General features: G+C 41.7%; 1 protein-coding gene across 1 annotated transcript in view; it reads right to left on the reverse strand.

Annotated features, from left to right (window-relative positions):
• Nucleotides 1–22005, reverse strand: part of GFRA4 (GDNF family receptor alpha 4) — a 167499-nt gene that overhangs the window by 27505 nt on the left and 117989 nt on the right. Inside the window, exon 2 of the mRNA XM_053458114.1 lies at nucleotides 17783–17860. Within this exon, the coding sequence (XP_053314089.1) occupies nucleotides 17783–17860 (78 nt within the window). The remainder of the gene's footprint in view (nucleotides 1–17782; nucleotides 17861–22005) is intronic.

The following is a 22005-nucleotide window of genomic DNA, read 5'->3' on the forward strand; positions in this document are numbered from 1 at the left end:
TGAATATTTTTGTGTATATATATATATATATGTATATATACCGTATATATTATAATAATATAAGCTGCTGTGCATAATAGAAAAATTCTAAAAAAAATAAGAATTTAATTAATATACAGAAAATAATGAGTTTTTATTGATATTTCTTGTGACTCTTATTAAATGGTCATGAAAATAATAGTAAATGAACCGGTTTTCCTTTAAACACGGAACGGGGTCAGATGAAGCCCCCCCATCACCATAAGTCACGTCACTCATCTCCCCATGGTCAGCAGTAACTGTAACTGGAAGGAGATTAGCGCAGAGCCGCCGTGCGCTTGACACGGATATTTAGATCCCATTATTTATTCACGACACGTATGTGCGGAGCAGATGGGGCATCATCGCGGGTCACTGAGGGTCAGGAGAAGAGGAGCCGGCTCTGGGATTGCCATGGACAGCCGTGGCCGGTGGGGAAGGGGGTCGAGAGCGGAGTTTGGCCTCGACGTTACGGCTGAAAGTAAATGTTTTTGGCATTTAACGGAGCAGCGCCAGGCAAAGCGTCTCTGAACACAATACTGAATGATCTATAACCAGAAAATAATACACTACGAGAACAAAGAGATAGATAGATAGATAGACAGACAGACAGACAGACAGACAGACAGACAGAGAGACAGACAGACAGATAGACAGATAGATAGACAGACAGATAAATATACATATAGATAGATAGACAGACAGACAGAAGATAGATAAATATACATATAGACAGACAGACAGACAGATAGATAGATAGATAGATAGATAGATAGACAGACAGACAGACAGACAGATAGATAGATAGCTAGATAGATAGACAGACAGATAGATAAATATACATATAGATAGACAGACAGACAGACAGACAGATAGATAGATAGATAGATAGATAGATAGATAGATAGACAGACAGTTACAGACAGCTATATAGATAAAGACAGATATCGACAAATATAGATAGATTGGTTGAGGCCAGAGGAGGCCCCTGCAGGCGACCAATAGGATCTCTCGCACGGCCCTTTAACTCCTGACGGCGGACACCATGATCTCCCCGCTCCAAGAGTTAAAGTTCCGTATGATCGGCTCTATTGCTGGCGACCAATAGAGTTACTCGTACGGACCTTTAAAATCCTGGTGCCAAAGCTGCTGTGTAGTGTGTACTGCGTTAACCCCGTATTAACCCCTTCAAAAAAAAATGAAAAAAAACGAACACTAAGAATGTACACGAATATTCGCCCAAACCGAATATTCGTGGAATACTAAGATTCCCCCCCCCCACGAAGACGAACACGAAGAGTTGGCCGGCATAAAAGTCTAGTTATTATTATTACTGTATACAGCGCTGGGGGTTATTATTATTAATGTATACAGCGTTGGGGGTTATTATTATTGTATACAGCACTGGGGGTTATTATTATTAATGTATACAGCGTTGGGGGTTATTATTATTGTACACAGCACTGGGGGTTATTATTATTGTATACAGCACTGGGGTTAATGTATACAGCGCTGGGGGTTATTATGATTAATGTATACAGTGCTGGGGGTTATTATTATTACTGTATACAGCACTGGGGGTTATTATTATTAATGTATACAGTGCTGGGGGTTATTATTATTAATGTATACAGCGCTGGGGCTATGCTCAAGGAGATTTTAACAGCGATTATCCTGATTATCTGTTACCAAAGAGGAGCGAATAGACTGCTGAAGGTTTTTTGGGGCAGAATCATTTCTTTTACACGATCCCATTTCCAGCTCCATCACGGAGAGCGAGAGACGATTCTTCTCTCCGAGTGAGATGTTCTCATAGCGTTTGATTGACAGGTTAATGTATCCATTCCCAATTCATTCTGAAGCTGAAAGCAGCTTTAAGGAAGAAAACCAGTCCCTTTACCGGGAAACCAAATATTTCCAAAAAAAAGGAGGAAAGACGTTAGAACGAGAGGCCATAATCTAAAACTAAAGGGTCAAAAGCTTAGATGGAGTGTAAGAAAGTTTTACTATACTTAGAAGGTGGTAGTTAAGTGGGACAGCCTCCCAGCAGAAGTGGTAGAGGGTAATACAGTGAGGGTATTAAACATGCATGGGATAGACATACGGCTCCTGAATCTAAGACGAGACCAACGACTGATTAAAGTTGAAATCTTTTCATCTAAATGGGGCTGATCTGCCGGCAGATTCTATATAAAATATGGGGCATTCCAATAAATGATTTCATTCATCTAAAAGCTATGTAGAAAATGAGATACAAATATTTTTTCGGAGATTTCAGAATCCAAATCCAGATTTTTTGTAGTACAAGGAACCAAATCCTGAATAATAAAAGTACAGGCGATTTTCTGTATAATAACGTCCATCGCTATATATTACGGCACCGTGTTGCCTTGATCCGAGCTGATAAGGATGATACCGGTCCGGGCGACGGTATTCACAATAGCGCTCATAGCGGCTCGTTACAGATAAACCTTTTTTATGAATCACCTCGTTCCCATCTGATAAGAAGCAAGCGTGGATGACGGCGCGCGCCGAAACACGGCCTATGAACCTCGATGCACACATTGATCTTTTAACATTTAATGCATGCGTAGCCAGGGTGAATTTCAATCTCATGCCTGCGTGTCACATTCCGTCTCCATGACATCGTAAAGAAGATATCGGACATTAAACGCCATCAGAAAATCAGTGCACCTTTTTTCTTTTTTTTACCATTTTTTAAATTTAATTTTATTTATTTTTTTAATTTTATTTTATTGTATTTATTTGTAATTTTATTTTATCGTATTTATTTTTAATTTAATTTTATTGTATTTATTTTTTAATTTTTTTTTATTTCACCCATGTGGAATGAAAAGGTCAAGATGGAACCTAGGAAGAGTTACTAGTTACTAGCCAAAAATCTTTTTCTTTTGATTCTGTTATACATCAAAATATTCTACGTCAACAGCGCCAAGGTGGTATCCACCCCACCGCAGATAGAGAGAAGGTCCAGATCTGGCTACTCTTTAGGTTTGACCAGGAGTCTCAGAGAGTAATCAAGGCTTCTTCAGGACACGCTTACTCCACATAGGACTATCTGGGGCTTACCCCACCGTTATCCCACCCCGGGCATGTCTAGCTCGTCCCCATGAAGCCAGTTCCTAGAAGAGTGGGAGCTCCAGGTAGCCTACCATGGAAAGTTCTCAGGTATGGACAGGTCACCTCAAGGAACCTATGAAGGTCCATCACGGGGTCAATGGAAAATAATGGATTTTCTACCTCGAGACCCAACCACCACACGCGTGTTTTCCGAGTTTTCCCGTGTTCATACATCATACTCATGCTTTCCATAAGAAAGAACATTGCAGACGCTGCAGGAGACCACGGTTTCAAACATTTATACGCCTTGTCGTGTGAAGCACAGTAATCAGCCACTTCTGATGTCGTATTTTACTTCAAAGCCATTACTTTTTTTTTTTTAAACTTTGCTTGATGACATACTCTACATCAAAAGAAAGCAATCATTTGAGGAATGATCATATTAACCAAAAACAGCTTTAAACCAATTTTATTTCTAATTAGATACTGGGGGGGGGCACGCTCGCTCAGACAACAACATTTTCTGTGCACCGTAGCAGGATTAAAAAAGTCGTAATAAAAGTGTCTGCTTTTTTCAATACCCAACTATTCTGATTAAGGTTGGAGTTTTTATTAGAAATACCCTTAGATTTTTTTTCTGTCTTTTTAAAAAATATATATATATTTAATTGTGAAAAAGAAATAATAATAATAATAATATAAAATAAATACTAATATTATTAATAATAATAATAACCAATTTTTTTAGTAAACCTAATAAAAAAGAAATAAATCTGCAATATGTAACATGATGCATAGTTAAAAATGAGCTTTGTGAAGTCTGTGTAGGATTCTTTCTGAGTTTTAGACTTATAGATGGGCAGGGCGTTCCTCAAACAAATGCCATTTTATTGCCCCACACATGCACAAGACACATCTTTTTTTTTATCCGTTCCGAATGCATGATTTATACACATTGGGCCATTTTCTGCAGTATGCTCACTAACACACACTTACTCACACTAACACCATTCGCTCACATTCTCTGCCATCTCACTACTGTGGGGTCACCTTTCGTGACCCTGCTGGGCAGCTCATGGGCACCAGCCTCAGTGTGCCCCAGGCTAGGTCACGGCTGAAATCTTTAACCCCTTAAGGATAATGGGTTGTCCTTTAACCCATTAAAACGATGCATTGAGAGCATCCGGGCTTTGTCATGAAGGGGTTAATACAGATGCCAATATACAGTATACTTAATAGGAAGAATATTCACAAATACAGTTTAGACAACAGAATAAGGATTGCGAAGCTCCCATTCTGCTTAGGTTTTAAAAATATCTCTGCGCTGCGCAGGTGTCACAATTAAAATAAATGAGCAGGTGACTGAAATACCTGTTCGAACACAGAGAGATATCATTAAACCCTGAACTGTTTCCATCCGCTGCAGAAACATATTCGGAACACGCTTTTAAATTGCAGTGATTTGGAAGATATACACCAGCTCTGAAAAAAGCTTTCTGATTCGGTGTAAAAACCCAAAGGAACTGTAGCTGAGGGAATGGATGAACTGACAGCAAATGTATAGATCAAAAGCAAATGTATAGATCAAAATACGTTCTATACTTCAAATCGTTGCTAGTGACCTGGCTCCTTGTAGAGGTTCATGCACACAATCTAACAATTTTATTCCTATCCAGGGCTGGACTAAGGGATGATGAGGTGGTCCAGCCACTTTAAGGCCAGCGGGCAACCTAATAGCGCACTATGTTTTTGTGCTCACGCTGGAATGGCAGATTGGCTGAGTGTCCAGTGGCCTGCGGAACATTCGCCCAACGCGTCAGATGGCCATGCTAGGCCCTGATTCAGGTGTAGAGTCGGAACTCCTGTAACCTGTGCCCAGGTTCCATAGGCTAAAAATCTGCCTAGAGTGCCATGTTTTTAAGGAATTGGGAAAAGTATGGGCAGCAACAGTAACCCTGCTTACTCCTACCCCAACCCTGGTGATTTTTCCCAAATATCATCCAATTGCGACCATTTCTAAGCATATCCCACCCTTATTTTATCTTATACGTGATAGTCCCTTGAAAACAACACAAATCCTTGGTTTTCAGTAAGAAGACAAGTCCCGGCATTCTAGTCTAACAACAAACTGGGATTTGGAGTCTGACAGGAGGACTAGACAAGTCCTTTTCTTGGTAACCACGCCGCAACACAACTTCTCCCTAGACTCTATAAAATAACCCCGGTCTCGCTGGGAAACTAAAGAATGAAGATATATTTGAGAAGGATAATCGCTTGCAGAAGGATAATCGCTTGTGTGTAACTGTTTTCCTTTGAGAACGGTCACCGAGCATTCTGTAAGGAAATATCGACTTTTACATCTGTAAGAAGACCCCAAACGGCTTCTGAGACTCAACTCAACTGTAAAATAAAGGCCAGTGAACCGTGAAGAATCCTATCATTCCTCAATGAATATTCTATAGCGAGATCTGGTTTACGGTAATGCTCCTGTTAGCTACAGGCGAGGGGCACGTTTGATTTAGCCTTAAAAAAGTGAAAAAAGAAAGAACTAAAAAAACAACCCCCACCAAGAATAACGGGAGTGTAAAAGAGAGAGTTTAAGAACCGCAGGAGTAAAAGCGGTTCGTGTCTTGAGTATCTCAGAATTCTAAGGAAATGTTATAATAGAGAAATAAGAAGAATAAAGCGATTCAACATCGTGCGTTATCTATCAGACCGCCCGTGGTAAGCCAAATCCCGAACTAGACTCCATCAATTGTGATATTGGAAGCCATGGAAACGACAAAAAAAATTAAATAATAAAATTGTAAAAAATATATTATTATTATTATTATTTTTTATTATTATTAATTTTTAGAAATGTTCTTTACGGCTAAAACAGCTAAATAAAATAATAATTATAAATATATATTTTTTATTTTATAGGAATATATTTTTTACTTGTCTAAATAATACAAAAAAAGCAACATTTTCAAGTTAGGTACTCAGACATACGAAGGTTCTGCGTTCAGCCGCTGACGTGAAGCCCATTTTACTAATTATTGCACTTAGAACGCAGCGCGGGGGAGCTGTTCCCGAATGGGAGTAATGAGGAATCCAATGTACTCAATGAGATACTAATGAATGAATGATCTCATCTACCCTTTGCTTTATTTACATCACAATTAAGTTTTTAACTCATAATCAGTGTCTTTCATTTAAGCACCCCCCCTCCTCCTCACTTTATGGTAAATGACAAACAAATTTTAACTAATGGGAAATTGTGCTCAGGGTTTATTCATAGTCATCATTAACGTTTATAGAAATGCTTTGAAAAAGACCATCGCTGTGTTTGGCCCCCGACGCAGGTGACCATGGTAAATGGACCTTCATCATCACGACTGGAGAAGAAATGAAAGGATGTCTCTGTTCCTAAAAGGAACGTTGTCTTACCAAACAACCCATAATTTATCCCCAACATTTCTGGTATCCAAACAGGGTGGTCAAAAGTGGGGCAGGAGGTGAAGAGGATACAGGAGGACCTGCCACCAGCTGCCCCCTTGGTGCCGCCATCCTTCTTCTGACTGCCGGGTTGAAAGTCCTATCCCGGCACAGCCCCTCTTTAGTATTATGGTGTCAACCTGAGGTAAACTATGGAGGCTGTGCCAACTTGGCGCAGTCCTCCATAGTGTTAATGGGCTGACTGGGGAGATCAGTGATCTCCCTTTTAACCGACCCATTGAGCAGTTGCGCTACAGGAAACCCAGCCAGCTAATAGGGCAATTGGCTCCCTGTTATTATACCACCCCGCTGGGTCTGCCTCCCTAGGTCTAGTTGGCTTAGGCCAGAATACAACAGTCTAAAAAGAAGGGTGGGAAGTCTCAATCAGGGGACAGTTCCCTAAACACAGGGATATCTGCACACTCTACACTTGGGAGTCCAGCCACGTCATCATGAACGCAATGTCAGCGGCATCTCCGACCGACGTCAGCAGGACTTCCTGCTGGCATCCCGCAAGGGGGGCTCCAGGTTGCCGGAGCCAGAAAGTATCCAGGTGCGCTCATTGGGGTTTAGGTATACAAATGATTCCGGTGCAAACTTTTGAAAAAGGTGATCTTTTCACCATAGCAACCAGTGGAATGGTCCAATCAGCAGGACCATACCATTTGGTGACCTCCGTCAGCAACTGTGCAGAACCTGGCTCTGGTCACTTGATAAGTAAAGAAAAAGTAAATAAACGTACATTATCCGCATGATAAAAAGGATCCGACTACTATCTACTGTATAATATTAAGCAACAGACATATCTAATTTTAATTTCATTATTTAGATCTTTGGAAAACACTTATCAACATAAGGATCCAATCAACAGTTGCTATGGTGATAAGTACACGTTGCACCAGAATCACTTTTTATGCATAATCCCCATAATGCTTTGCTCTCGGTGAAACAATGTTTGAATTGCACAGAGGCAGGGGCAAAAGGGGCAAACCAAAGACTCTATATAGAAAACACAATAGTGGATGACAGATACAAGTGCCCCTGTTTGGGAACCAAATCCTGATGTCTCTCTCTCCTACCCTGATGCCCCTCGGTTCTAGGAGTCCATAATGTTTGGTGGGTATGAGGGTATCACAGGGTTCTACAGCCCTAAAAGCCCCAATAATGTGTATAGAGACAACAAGCCATGCTTACAATGGGGTCACCGGGCCACAAAGGGGCCACCAAGAGCCCAGACAAAAGTACAGGGCTGCGCGGGCCCAGTCATGTGTAGCTGGCTACTGGACCCCAGTTCTGGGTAGGGCCCCTTGACAGGTCACAGCGGCCTCTTGACAGATCAGGGAGGCTGGGTCCCAATGACCATGTACACAGGTACTTGTTGTACCTTCCTAATGGATTGCTTTGTTTGAGAAAGTCATACTAGAAAATAAGTAATGGCCGCTGTTCCTGACCCCGATTAACCACTGACTGAGTCCATGCCTATAAATCTGACTTCTTTAAGGCCCTTGGCGTGACAGGCAGAACTCCTTTCCCCTTTATTATGCTGCAATAAATTTGATTTGATTTGATGGGATCTCAGCCTCTCACTTCCCCGCCACACGTTCCTTCATGTGTAAAGCCAAGTTCTTTTAAAGTAATGGAAGCCACGCGGTGATTTATTATCCCGCCGCCGCTTGCAAGTTCCAGATTCTAAAAAAAAAATAATCTTATTTGGCTTATAAAAGGCAAAATGACTGTTCGAACTTCAACAAATCAAACTACTGCCGCTGAGGAGCTCCAAAACAACGTACCCACCACCAGCGTCTGACGGCCGGTTTGTGGACTGATACAATTCGCTGGAATCCCTTTAACAAAAGAAACACGTTTTCTTCAACTCTGTGCCATTAATATTGTTTTTATAGTAAAAAAAAAAAAAAAAAGAAAATGATAAAATAATAATTCAGAGGTCTTTTCTTCACATGCCATCTAAAGAAGAGACCGCGGAGGTCCCGAAAGCTTATGTAACTTTACATTTTCTATATAGATCTAATAAAAAGTTCATTGAAAGACTTCGTAAAAAATACAGAAATCCAAAATGTAAAATGGAAGCAAAAACTGCTTAACATTCCAGGTTTTCTTGCATTTTTTATAATAATAATAATAAAAATAATAATAAAAATAATACAAAAAAATAATAATAATTTTTTTTTGTTTTAGGTTGCATAATCCATTTAAGGCGATTGGCTACTGAATATTAATACAAAATAAGCAGATTTTGCCATTCATTTTAAGCAGACAGATTTATATAATGCTATATTTTAACATATAACCTGTAACATGCATAGACATATATTATATATACATATATTTTTATTATTATTTTTAGAATGTAATTAATTTACACTTACAGCTTACAACACCATTATTTTGATACAATTTAACAATTATTTTATATTAATATATATATAATATATTTATTAATATTTTTATTATAATTTTTTTATACTTTTCATTAAAGAGGGGTTTATCATGAACGCGGTGCTTGGTACGCCCGGCGTGTATTTAAGTTAGATGGCGGATGATGGGAAAGGCTGCGAACGCATTACAATAAGCCGCGTGTCAGATACCGAGACAAGGAGTGTCAATCACGCTCGCCGCGGCGTCCCCGGAGTTCACTCTGTCAAGTTGCGTGTAATACAGATGTAAGAGAGATCAATACCGATCACGGTCGGGACACGCCAACTAACAAGTCGAATTGGAGAAGTCTTTTAACGTGTAATGGGAATGCTGCCCGTCACTTACGGCGTGCGTCGCTGCATCTTATTAAACGCAGACGCACGCTTCTTTCCCCGCTTGTCCCTGACGAGAAGCTCTAACGTCTCCCAATTAAATTCTCTCCAGGCTTATCCGCCGAGGTTTGGACGAGATCTCTTAAAACGGCCCTCCCTCAATAAATATTCAAAAATCACTTCCAGTAACATTTTTATTGTCTACGGGAAGAGATTTCACAGCAATACCTTAAAGGTGCTGCTTCACCTGCGCCGATGAATTTAACCCCGTAATGCTGCACACTGCAGGGCCCGATCTGTCGCTAGAAGTGGCAGTAACAGTAAGTATGTGGCCCTAACGGCCACCAGCCCAAAAGGCATCTGCCCAGTGTGCCAGATGGCCGGTCCAGGCTGGCTGGAACAGTTCCTTCTCAGAAATTATTCTTTATAAATCTTTTTCTCCTTGAACCCCCAGCACTGTATACAGTAATATAACCCCCCAGCGCTGTATACAGTAATATAACCCCCCCAGCGCTGTATACAGTAATAACCCCCCCAGCACTGTATACAGTAATATAACCCCCCAGCGCTGTATACAGTAATATAACCCCCCCAGCGCTGTATACAGTAATAACCCCCCCAGCGCTGTATACAGTAATATAACCCCCAGCGCTGTATACAGTAATATAACCCCCCCAGCACTGTATACAGTAATATAACCCCCAGCGCTGTATACAGTAATATAACCCCAGCGCTGTATACAGTAATATAACCCCCCAGCTCTGTATACAGTAATATAACCCCCAGCACTTTATACAGTGATGTTGGTCGGTGACAAAAACCTGCTTTTATCTTATTTTGCTCCAATAAACTCCCTTTATCTGCAGACCTGGAGCCGCCGTTGCTGTCAATCATGTGATATTTTGGGAGACTTTCCCGGCTCAAACACCGCACTGAGCTGATGCTTTATGGCAATGCTAATGAAGTCCGTTTCTCCATTGACTATAATGAATTAGTCAGAATATCTGATTCCCTACTCAGGAGCACCGTAGGAGCTAGGAAGCCTTCTTGATGCGCTACTTGATCTTGCATGGTCCTTATTCCAAGCAAGGAGAGACACCTCACTGAAACACTTAAAGACGCTTTGATGGATGGCAAGGCATTGTTCTGATGGTTCGGAATGCTGGATATAATGAAAAGCATTCTTCTCTTTTACTAGAAAGGAAGTAACCTTAATATATTTTATTTTTCAGTTATTTTTTGCTTTCTTCTTCTTCTAGAAACCTTGAAGAGCTCATCGTTTTTTACTAATAATAGGAGCAATGAGTATATAATTGCATTCTCTGCATCCTTGGCCACCAACTGAGTGTTAGATGCTACTTTTTTCTACATCGCAAAAAAACAAGACAAAAGACATTGCGAATGGAAAAATCCGTGTCAACAACAGCAGAGACGGCATTACTTCGCCGAGTAATTACTAATCTAATTGCCAGATAAAAACAATAACATTTTATTTAGCTTCGCCTTTTGATATCGAATGTTTTTCTCCTAAATGGTCAAAAGACGCAACACCTGCCAGTAATTCCAGAAAGCGTTTGCTCTGCGAGTTCATCATTCCTCAGACTCGTTATCCAGGGGACGAGTGGTTGAGTATCTCAGTATGGGTGTAAAGGATGAGCATACCTCCCAATTGTCCCGCTTTGCACGGGACAGTCCCGATTTGGCTACTCTCTCCCGCTGTACCGCCGAGCTGTACCTCTGTCTCACTTTTCACAATGGGATTGGGGACCCATTTCATTTTCTGCTGCCTGGGAATTTTGCGCACACCGCGGCACTCTACCTCCCGGTTTGCCGGAGATAGAAGTTGGGAGGTATGGATGAGTACTTATACTCATACTCCTAGATGGTTAATGAGTGCATGAAAGTGTTTACGTGTGTCACTCAAGCATTGTTTGGGCATACCTAACACAGAAACGCAGAATTTTCCCCAGGCTCCCTGTAATGCCACCACTCAACGAGCTGGGTTACTGATGGCCGATCTCCCCAACCGGCTCATTAACACGATGGAGGGCTTTTCTGAGTCGGCACAGTCCTCCGCTGAGTCCATAAGGCGCAGGGCCTTTAAAAGTTGGTCACCAGGATATGATGTCATATACCGACGTCCAGAAATAAGGACAGTGGTGTGGCAGGGGCAATGGGTGCTGCTGCCCTGGGGTAGGCTTAGGGCAGAAGATAAAAACAACACTGGACACTTCTCATGATGCTCAACGCAACATGGACTTAGGTTGATGGTCCAGAGCAGCTAAAATAAATGACGACTTCTGTCACAAACTCTCCCCCAACATCCGCCATACATCTTTTCCAATAGAGACTTTAGTACATAGATGAAGGGAAAATTCTCCAACTTCTGTTACCTGTGGAGAACCAATCTATTAACAACACGGTCTATACAAATGACTCATTTGCGGTCTTCTCTGTGCGTTTTGTCGGCAGGGTTCCACAGCAATGGGATTCACACCCTATTGACACTGATGGAATAAGAAAGCAGCCGATGAATTATTATTTAAACTAGTTCACAAGCAACTTCACTCCTTGGTAGCAAAGTGCGAGGATCTGGAACAAACAGAACCAACCAAGAAAGGTGATGATGCCCTTGCATGACCTCGCCAATAACTCGCAGTTTTAAAATACAGGCAGATAAAAACATTTATTCCCTTCCAAGACAACGACAATTTCCCATCAAACAATATCTCTGTTTGTTCAACTACATTGTTTACGCTACAATATATTTTTACACGTGCCTCATGGGAGAAGATGAAGTGCCACAACGAGATAATTGTCTAAGCGTTGAGCTGTCTCAGCGTCTTTGTATCTCCTCACACACGCTGAAGTATTTTAGGTAAACTGATGGGCTAACGATGTGTGATTTATGAGAAGCTGTCAACGCACGTGAGATCTCATCTGATTAGCGGCACGGAATATCGAGCCAGCCATGACATTCCGCCCATGGTAACCAATGATTCCATTCAAACCAGCAAGCTGGCAAAGCCAATGTTCTTACAAAACCAATCACTGATCAGATTTTGGAATGAAATATAACGGGCGCCATGTTACGTCGATGCCAGCAACCTCAGAACATCTGATCTTTTTTTTTTTTGCCATCAATGTGTTTGTCCTGATAACTCATTGAGAAAACCAACTTATCTTATGGTGATTGTCACCATCTTGACAAGGCTATTTTGCTCCAGGACAGCCGAAATAGATAGTCCTTAAGATTTACGCTGTTTTAAACAATTAGTAGAAAGGGTGTTCCTAAATTGTCTTTATTTTTGTACGCATTGTCCAAAAATAAGTATAGTGTACAACAGAATTACCAGAAAACTTCTATCTCTTTCCCCTTCAAATCCCAAAATATCGTAAGCTAACAAGAGGAAGTCACGTCTTCTACTCCATAAATCAGCATTTAAAGGAGGGTAGATTTCAGAGCAATGGGCATGTTTACTGCGCAACATATTCTGGAGGCATAATATATATACTGTAAATATATTGTATATATACACCAATCAGCCATAACATGATGACCACCTGCGTAGGTGTAAAGGTCCCCCTTTTGGCCGTCGAGGCACGGACTCCACTAGACCTCTGAAGATGCGCTGTGGTATCCGGCACCGAGACGTTGGCAGCAGATTCTGTAAGTTGCGAGGTGGGGTCTCCGTGGATCGGACTTGTTTGTCCAAAACATCTCACAGATGCTCGATTGGATGGAGATCTGGGGAATTTGGAGGCCAGGCCAACACCTTGAAGTCGTTGTTGTGTTCCTCAGGAGCGAATTACAGTGTGAGAATGTGCCCGATTTATCCGCCATGACCAAAGCGTGCATGGCCACCTACATGCCATACAGAAGGAGTCGCCCTACGGTGTTGAGCTACAGAGCATTGCCAGGGGGCCATATGGTGGCTACAATGGAGGCTGATTTTACAGCTTCCAGGCCGGTCATTGTAGATCTCCCTAATCGGCCCATAATCCCTACTGCCTGCAAGAGCGGGACAGTTACCCAGTACAGTGTCTGAAAATCAGGACTGTCTGGCAAAAACTGTGACTGTTGTGAGGTATGCTCCCGCCTTACTCTACAAATGCCAATGAGCACCAATACCATATAGTTAAAAGAATAATAAATGCACAGTGTGTTATTTTTTTATGCTGCACATCGTTTCACGCCATATTTCCCCAACGACAGACGTTAGCAGAACACGCAAAAGCAAATAATGATTTCTATGTGCGTCGGTGCCGTGTGTGAATGCGCAGAGTATTGATTAAGGATTTACGTTGCCACGGGCCATCGATCTATGAGTCAGCAGCGCTGATTATACTGTTACAATATAAAGCATTACGTATTATTAAGTAGTACCAGAAAATGCAACTTTCATTATCAAATTTTATAGGAGCCACTCATTGGCCTCAAAGTTTTTTTGAGGAAGTGGATTTATTAAGGGGGCTTTGAGGTCCTGACAATGAAGACTATCCCGGGACAGCTGGGAGGTATGCACATGTGGACTGGCTCCCTGAAAATCTATCTGTCTCAAAAAGATTTCCACCTGGCTCCTTCATTTTACTTGCTTTTTATCCTACCCTTTCCAAAACTTTTTTACTGGTTGAAAAGCAACAAGTACAAGCTAGAATTTTTATAGTTTTTATAAATTTAAATCTATCGCTAAATGACCTATTAATGGTTTATTCCCATAAAAGAAAAACAGAATATTATTTTATAAGGTTTTTCAGTTTCTATGGCAATGCCCTATCGGCGCTTGTTTTTTCTTTTTGCTACAAGTTTTCTGGCAATAATTATGAATTATTAAGGCAAAATGTATTTTGGGGCATTTCACAGAACTAAGAATAATATTTCTAATACTGAATTGTATTTATTATTATTTTTATTAATGTTTTAATTTAATATAAGAAGTATAATATATTTACATATTTTTCCTGCTGTAAAGACCTGTAAACCTTAATCAGTCATGCGCATTGAAATTCCCTCACTGTATTAGCCGCTACCACTTCTGCTGGGAGGCTGTTCCACATATCCACCACCCTCGCTGTAAAGTAAAACCTCTTTACATTACATCTTCTTCTCATCCTCCAGTCTTAACATTTTAAATCATTTGTTAAAGGCGCCCGTACAGAAAATATCTAATGTGAACCAAAATTCTACATTATTATTATTATTATTAGTAATTGTTTTTTATAGCGCCATCATATTCCGCAGCGCTGTACATATTGTTAGACCTAACAATGTTTTATTTAATTTTGGAGTCATTAAAGAAAGGGGTAACGTATAATTTGCTCCCTTCTTAATAAATTACTATAATTTTTAATATGAAATTAACTTTTTGTTCTTGGCGGTATAGTATAGAAGATAAAATATCTGTGATTTCCTGCCGAATTGTTAACAGATGTAATGGCTGCACCTGATGGTTGGCAATGGTTGGCAGGAAACCATAGAGAATCAATCTAAAAGCTTGCAGGACATCTCTGTGGCTTCACTCTATGGTATTCGTATTGTTGGGGACGTTAAAACCTCAAGAAGAAGCCCCTGCCCAATCGGTCATGGTATAAATCAAAGGGGAGGCACGTTACTCTGCGAAACCATTGTGAGGAAGAGAGGCCATGCTCAAATTTACAGAGTTACATATACATGGAACAGCCGTCTAGCACAGGTGGTGGGAGCTGAACACCAGAAGAGCCTGGAATAAACAAAACAGCTGACCTTAGCAGTCCATTTTCCATTTTCCGTTTCTTAAACTGCCTGGTAAGATGATTTTCACCCTCAGTTCTACATCGCGGAGCACGCAACAAATTTCTTTGCACAATTTTAGCCAAATAGGGGGAAAAAATGTTAATTTTCAGCTCCAGAAGTCTTCTCTCTCTCACAGAGCACTGTTAATATTGTGATATACATTCGAGGTCAGCTCTCGGCTCCTTCAATCTTTATGTGAATCAGCGTTAACCTTTCTGCGCTGTAAATTTATGCATATTGCTGGATCTAAATGCGACTAAAAAAAATCCCCGGCTTTAATGTATTCATTGGTAGACAGCTGCCCTCGCTCAACAAATCATTCTTCCACATTTACAATTATTCTGACTTCATAAGCACTTATTTCTGTTGATTACCGGCCAGAGCTGGGGTTTTTTTTTTATGTCTAACGTCATTTGGTATTCAAGGAACAACACATAGTTCTATCTTAGAAGGTGAAGGCTTATCTTGAAGTTCCAGGTTGCTTAGATGAATAAGAGAGCGTGGTAGTCACCTAACCGGCACGGGCTCCTCATTCCTTCAATAAATATCACTAGGGACCTAGATGAAGAAGAGAGCGAGGCAGTCACCTAACTGGCAAAGGTTCCTCGTCCCTTGGTGTAACTATCATTAGGGATCTAGATGAATGAGAGAGAGTGACAGTCAACTGGCAAAGGTTCCTCGTCCCTTGAATAAAAGTCACTGGCGACACTATGGAGAGAAGGGACCATGGGCAGTCTCCATTCCCTCTCTGAGCGGGGAATGCACGGTTATAAACCATGTAAAAGTTACTAGGGATCTAGATGAATAGGAGAGCTCAGCTGTCACCTAACCGGCAAGGGTTCCTCGTCCCTTGAATAAAAGTCAATAAGGACCTAGATGAATAAGAGAGCGAGGTTGTCACCCAACCAGCAAGGGTTCCTCATCCCTTGGAGTAACTACCATTAAGGATCTAGATGAATGAGAGAGGGTGACAGTCACCTAAGCGGCAAGGGTTCCTCGTCCCTTGAATAACAGTCACTAGCGACACTTTGGAGAGAAGGGACCATGGGCAGTCTCCGAGCGGAGAATGCACGGTTATAAACCATGTAAAAGTCACTAGGGATCTAGATGAATAGGAGAGCTCAGCTGTCACCTAACCGGCAAGGGTTCCTCATCCCTTGGTGTAACTACCATTAAGGATCTAGATGAATGAGAGAGGGTGACGGTCACCTAAGCGGCAAGGGTTCCTCGCCCCTTGAATAACAGTCACTAGCGACACTTTGGAGAGAAGGGACCATGGGCAGTCTCCGAGCGGAGAATGCACGGTTATAAACCATGTAAAAGTCACTAGGGATCTAGATGAACAGGAGAGCTCAGCTGTCACCTAACTGGCAAGGGTTCCTCGTCCCTTGGATAAAAGTCAATAAGGACCTAGATGAATAAGAGAGTGAGGTTGTCACCCAACCGGCAGGGGTTCCTCATCCCTTGAATAAATGTTGCAATGGAGAGAAGGGCCCATGGCCATAGTCTCCTGATAGTAGTCCGAGCAGAGAATGCCCGTTAAAAACCATATAACAGTCACTAGGGATCTAGATGAATAAGAGAGCTCAGCTGTCACCTAACCGGCAAGGGTTCCTCGTCCCTCGAATAAAAGTCACTAGGGATCTAGATGAATAAGAGAGGGTGACAGTCACCTAACCGGCAAGGGTTCCTCGTCCCTCGAATAAAAGTCACTAGGGATCTAGATGAATAAGAGAGGGTGACAGTCACCTAAACGGCAAGGGTTCCTCGTCCCTCGAATAAAAGTCACTAGGGATGTAGAGGAATAAGAGAGGGTAACAGTCACCTAACCGGCAAGGGTTCCTCGACCCTCGAATAAAAGTCAATAAGGACTTAGATGAATAAGAGAGCGAGGTTGTCACCCAACCAGCAAGGGTTCCTCATCCCTTGGAGTAACTGCCATTAAGGATCTAGATGAATGAGAGAGGGTGACAGTCACCTAAGCGGCAAGGGTTCCTCGTCCCTTGAATAACAGTCACTAGCGACACTTTGGAGAGAAGGGACCATGGGCAGAGTCTCCTGATAGTAGTCCAAGCAGAGAATGCCCGTTATAAACCATATAACAGTCACTAGGGATCTCGTTGAATAAGAGAGCTCAGCTGTCACCTAACCGGCAAGGGTTCCTCGTCCCTCGAATAAAAGTCACTAGGGATGTAGAGGAATAAGAGAGGGTAACAGTCACCTAACCGGCAAGGGTTCCTCGTCCCTTGAATAAATGGAGAAGCGGAGAGAAGGGGCCATGGGCAGTCCTGATAGCAGTCTGTGTGCGGAGAACGCACGTTATAAACCATATGGATTGGCAGCTCCTAGTTTTCTATTCAACGCGCGTGTTCTAAAGATTAAGCTTTAATGTACTACGGAGATAATAGGTCTGCAGAAACAAGTCATTATAGACCCCTATTCACGGTGTCACCAGGTACTTACTTACAAAATTCCTTAATGCTACTGTAAATACAAAATGAGCTCTCAGGGTTTCATCGAGAGAATAGATACCGGGGTGGGTTTTTTTTAGTCTCAAGACATTGATTTTTGCCATTCAATGGATACAATAGTATTTTTTTTTGTATAAAGAAGCACTTTACAGCTTAAAGGTACAATTAGTCAAACAAATCCATAGAGAAACCTTTTGTCTTCTGTCTGTTGCTCGTCGAAATATCTGACGTTGCTTTTCTCCTGCTGCCTCGCTGGCTGCTGCTCGAAGCTGAAATAAAATAAAAGAGGAGATGAAGTTAAAATGAGGTTTGCGGAAATTGAAGCGTGGTGTGGGTGGGTTTTTAACCCTTTTTGGGTAAAGTTAAAGGCACATTTTGGTTTTTCCCAAATTCCGTCACTTTAACCACAAAGGGCCGTGTAGGAAGACGCAGCCTACAGATGGAATATAAGCGGCTGTCCCCATTAATCTCTATGTGTTATGATGTCACATCGATAGAATGTTCTTGAATTTGTGACCCACAATGCACTTTAGACCTTTGTCTGTCGTTGGTCTCGTCTCAGATTGAGGATAGATTTATACATGTTTAAATTCCCTTACTGTATTAGCGTCTACCATTTCTGCTGGGAGGCTCTTCCTTACATTATTACGATGTAATGGTTTAATTACCTATTTAAACCATAATTAGTTTTGGCAGTGGTTGTTGATGGATGATTCCATGGCTGACCACAAATAGCGATTTTAAAGTGCGGACGCTACACAGTTTCATTGAAATCGACAGAAAACAGCTTCTACTAAGAGATTTTTTGGGGTGCACAGATGGATACACTTTACATGAACATTCCAGACCATAAACGATTGTCTAGACTCCACCAGGTGTGGGAGATCTCTCTTCTCCCTCGTGACCACCCCATTTACTCCAGAGGTCTATGCCCAGCACTCACAGCCATACAGTGTCTCCTAACCACACCAATCGTGCCTCTGATATTAAGTCGGTACAGAGGATGTACAGCACCAAGAAGTGGAGTCACTGCTGCAGGTAGGTTGTAGGACGCGGTTCGTAATCAGGCTAATGCCCCACGGAAAATATACCCCTGGACATACCCCTCTAGATAGTTTTGTTGGGTTTTGCATCTGTGCTTTATGTTTGTAAGAACACAAAAGTAAACAAACATCAAAATAAACATAAACATACACGTAATCATGCTGCTGGCTGTAATGAGCTTCTGCCGTAGCAGGGTCTTTTTACTTGTAACTGGTTACATGTGCAGCAGCTAGGATATGGGGTAAATATGTAAGCTTTGCTGTAACTGTGGGAGACATTTGATAAAAGTGCAATTTGGATTTGTGTCCTTGATGTATGATTTTAGCGTGTGATCGTCATATCTTAGACCCCGAAGATACAAAAACAGTATGTCTCGCAACAGCAAGAATTGATTAGAAGAAAGAATTGAAAGAAAATATTACTTTTCTTAACTCTTTCTAGTTTTTGGGTGGTCCGGCTACAGTGGGGTATACCATACATAGCCCTATCAAAAAAAAAGGACAAAAGAAACTAAAAGCAAAAGAAACCGACAACAAAAAATAGATTTTTTTTTTAAAATGAGCTGTATTTCCTGACAATCCACTTCTAGAACCTCGCACTCGGAAGGTCAAAAAACCCCAATATTACCTCCTTTTTGTTTTCGGTGGATCGCGGTAAACGCGTCGCTATCGGTCAGTGGTATCTTTACTGCAATTTGAACGCCGTGGGCCCACGTACCCGAGCATTATATCAGAATGTAATTTCAGACAACACGGAAAATGGCACTTTTATTTTTTTTTTTTCCCCTTTCCTTCTTTTCTTACAGTCTTTTTGTTGTCAAGATTGAAGTGAGGGATATTTGGCACACATGAATGCAATCAGGCATTAGAACGACCAAAACATGCTGTTAAGAGCACTCAAATGGATAAGAGTAGCTGAAATATTCTTTTGATATAAGACTCTGCAGGTGTATAGAAAACTGTATAGAGCATAATGGGCTGCCAGCTTAATGTACTCCAAATGGAAGAGGCATATTCTATGCGGTGAGCCAGCAATTATAGATTTATTTACAGCATACAGCGTTATACACTAATGTGGGTATTTGTCATGGAAAATGTTGTGTTTAAAGGGAAAGTAACTCATAACTACGAACAGAGGTCGCACGCGGCGATGGATATGACCTATTTCCTTCAAGAGGCTCTAGAAGACGTTGAGAATCCCAACAAGCCACGCATGGTTTATGGAAAGGTTATTGTGTATCTGACCACGTTAAGAGTATCTTTGAAAGAAAAGAGAGTGGTGGGTTATATAAGTCAGGGACAGCGTGGTAGAGGAGACGCTGGTGTAGGGTATGACAGTGTGTTCTCCATGAGAGAAAGCCCGTTGGCCCCAGAAGAGTTCTTCGCCCTCCAGCTGGTTCCCCCTTGGGTTCAGCCCTTTGGGTTCAAGCGGCCGCGGGGCTTTTTGATTATTTTCCAAGACCGGGGACTAACTCCAAGGGTGAACACGCAGGACTTTAGCCAAGAGTCCAGGGAAGCCGTGCAACCAGTAGAGGTCAGGAAGCTGGAGTCCACGAGCGTTGGGGTCAAGCCCGGTCAAACGGGATCAGCAACTTATCAATAGGTGAGATATTTCTGATTCATTAACTTCATGAAGAGGAAAAGCAGACGTTCGTGGATATCAAACAACGCCACGTTCCATGGATTTAAGTTCTCCCTGTTCCAAAAGCTTGCCTGATTTATACATTGCTATGTGACACAAAACGGGACACTGAGAGGATATTGCTATAGAAACGAAAAAGAATTCCCCAAAAGTTTGTGTTTTTTCCTTCACCGAAAATAATAAAATGACAGATGTGGTAAGGTTTACTTGGTCAACCTACTAGAGGTAGAAATCAATGTCCTGTCTAAGTGGAACAGCATCTTTAAAATATGCCACATAGTCAAAAAAGCCAAATAGTCATCCCAAGTTAACGTGGCATTAATAGAGCATAATATTCTGTATTTGAAATGGTCTATAGGTAGGTTTTTAAATAATAATCTCATTTCATTCTGTTTCTATAAACATTATCGGGGCTTTTAGAGCCAAAAGAGGGCCTGGCCCTCCTAAAGAGGAACAAATAGCCCTAATGTTTTAGTTCAAAGGTATTTGAAGGCCAAGGTAAATATTCTAAAAATGCCCTAAGAATAGTTTACAAGGAGATAAAATAACTACCATATAGTCCCGAATTTAGGCCGTGTCCGATTATAGGCCGCACACCTAAAGTTTGATTTTAAATGTAATTAAAAAAAACATTACTAGGAAGCTGAAACAGTATTTTCTCACTCACTCACTCACTCACTCACTCACGCTCTCTCACAATCTCACTTGCTTTCTAACACTTTACTCTCTCACTCTGTGTTCATATCCTCCTACCTTATCTACTGTCTTCCGCTTGTCCCCATGTGTTCGGTCCTCGCTCCCGGAGCACTTCTGCAAAAGGGCGGAGCTTCTGGGATCGAGGAACGAGGGAGAGCCTGTCCCGGTGGCTGTGCTCTTTGGCGGAAGTACCCTAGGATGCCCGAGGTGCGGAAACGCATCACTTTCTCTGCAAAGCTGTCTGCAATATTGGGGCTTCTTAGGGTTCTTCCCCAAAAGGCCATGGTCACTGAGACAGCCTCTGTCTTGTTCTTCCAATCAGGGGAGCAGCTGTGCCCCGATGCTCCGCCCTTTTGCGGAAGTGCTCCGTGAGAGAAGACTGAACACACGTGGACAAGCCGAGGACAGACAGCAGAAGACCGAAGATGAAAGGAGGATGACAGAACAAGAAGATACAAGAGAAGAAGCGGAAGAGGTTGTGTGAATGGAGACAGGGGCACGGAGGCGGTCTGCAGATAAGGTTGGGGACATTGAAAATATCTAAACCCAGATTATGTGGCCTATAATTGAGACAATACAGTATATACAAATAAATACAAAAGGAAGGGAAGCCATGAGAACATGTTCATCAAGAGAGTTATAGAGAACACACGTGTTCCTCTCATACGTCTTGAAGGATGGAGATGTCACCTTGTCCTGTGGTTAACATACGAAGAGCCTACGTAGATGAAATATGTGCTCCATACACTGTAAGCAAATGGGGATAAATAAGGTAACCGAAACGAATGTAGTCGTGGGCAGAATGCTGAATCGGGAACAATCCGATAGTCATCACTGAGTGTGTCGTATTAAGTAAAATGGGAACGAACTTCAATGAGCTTTTTTTTTTTGGCATCTTCAGGATTAGTGGCATCAGAAAGGGGATTTGGAAAAGGTTACAAGCGATGGAATCAGGTCTGCGTTTCTCTTCTATCCAGAGCATTAGAAAAGTTCATGGTTACTTTTAAAGGGGAAATTGTTGCTTTCATAGCTT

This window comes from Spea bombifrons, chromosome 1, assembly GCF_027358695.1.
Source record: "Spea bombifrons isolate aSpeBom1 chromosome 1, aSpeBom1.2.pri, whole genome shotgun sequence".
NCBI classification, from domain to species: Eukaryota; Metazoa; Chordata; class Amphibia; order Anura; family Pelobatidae; genus Spea; species Spea bombifrons.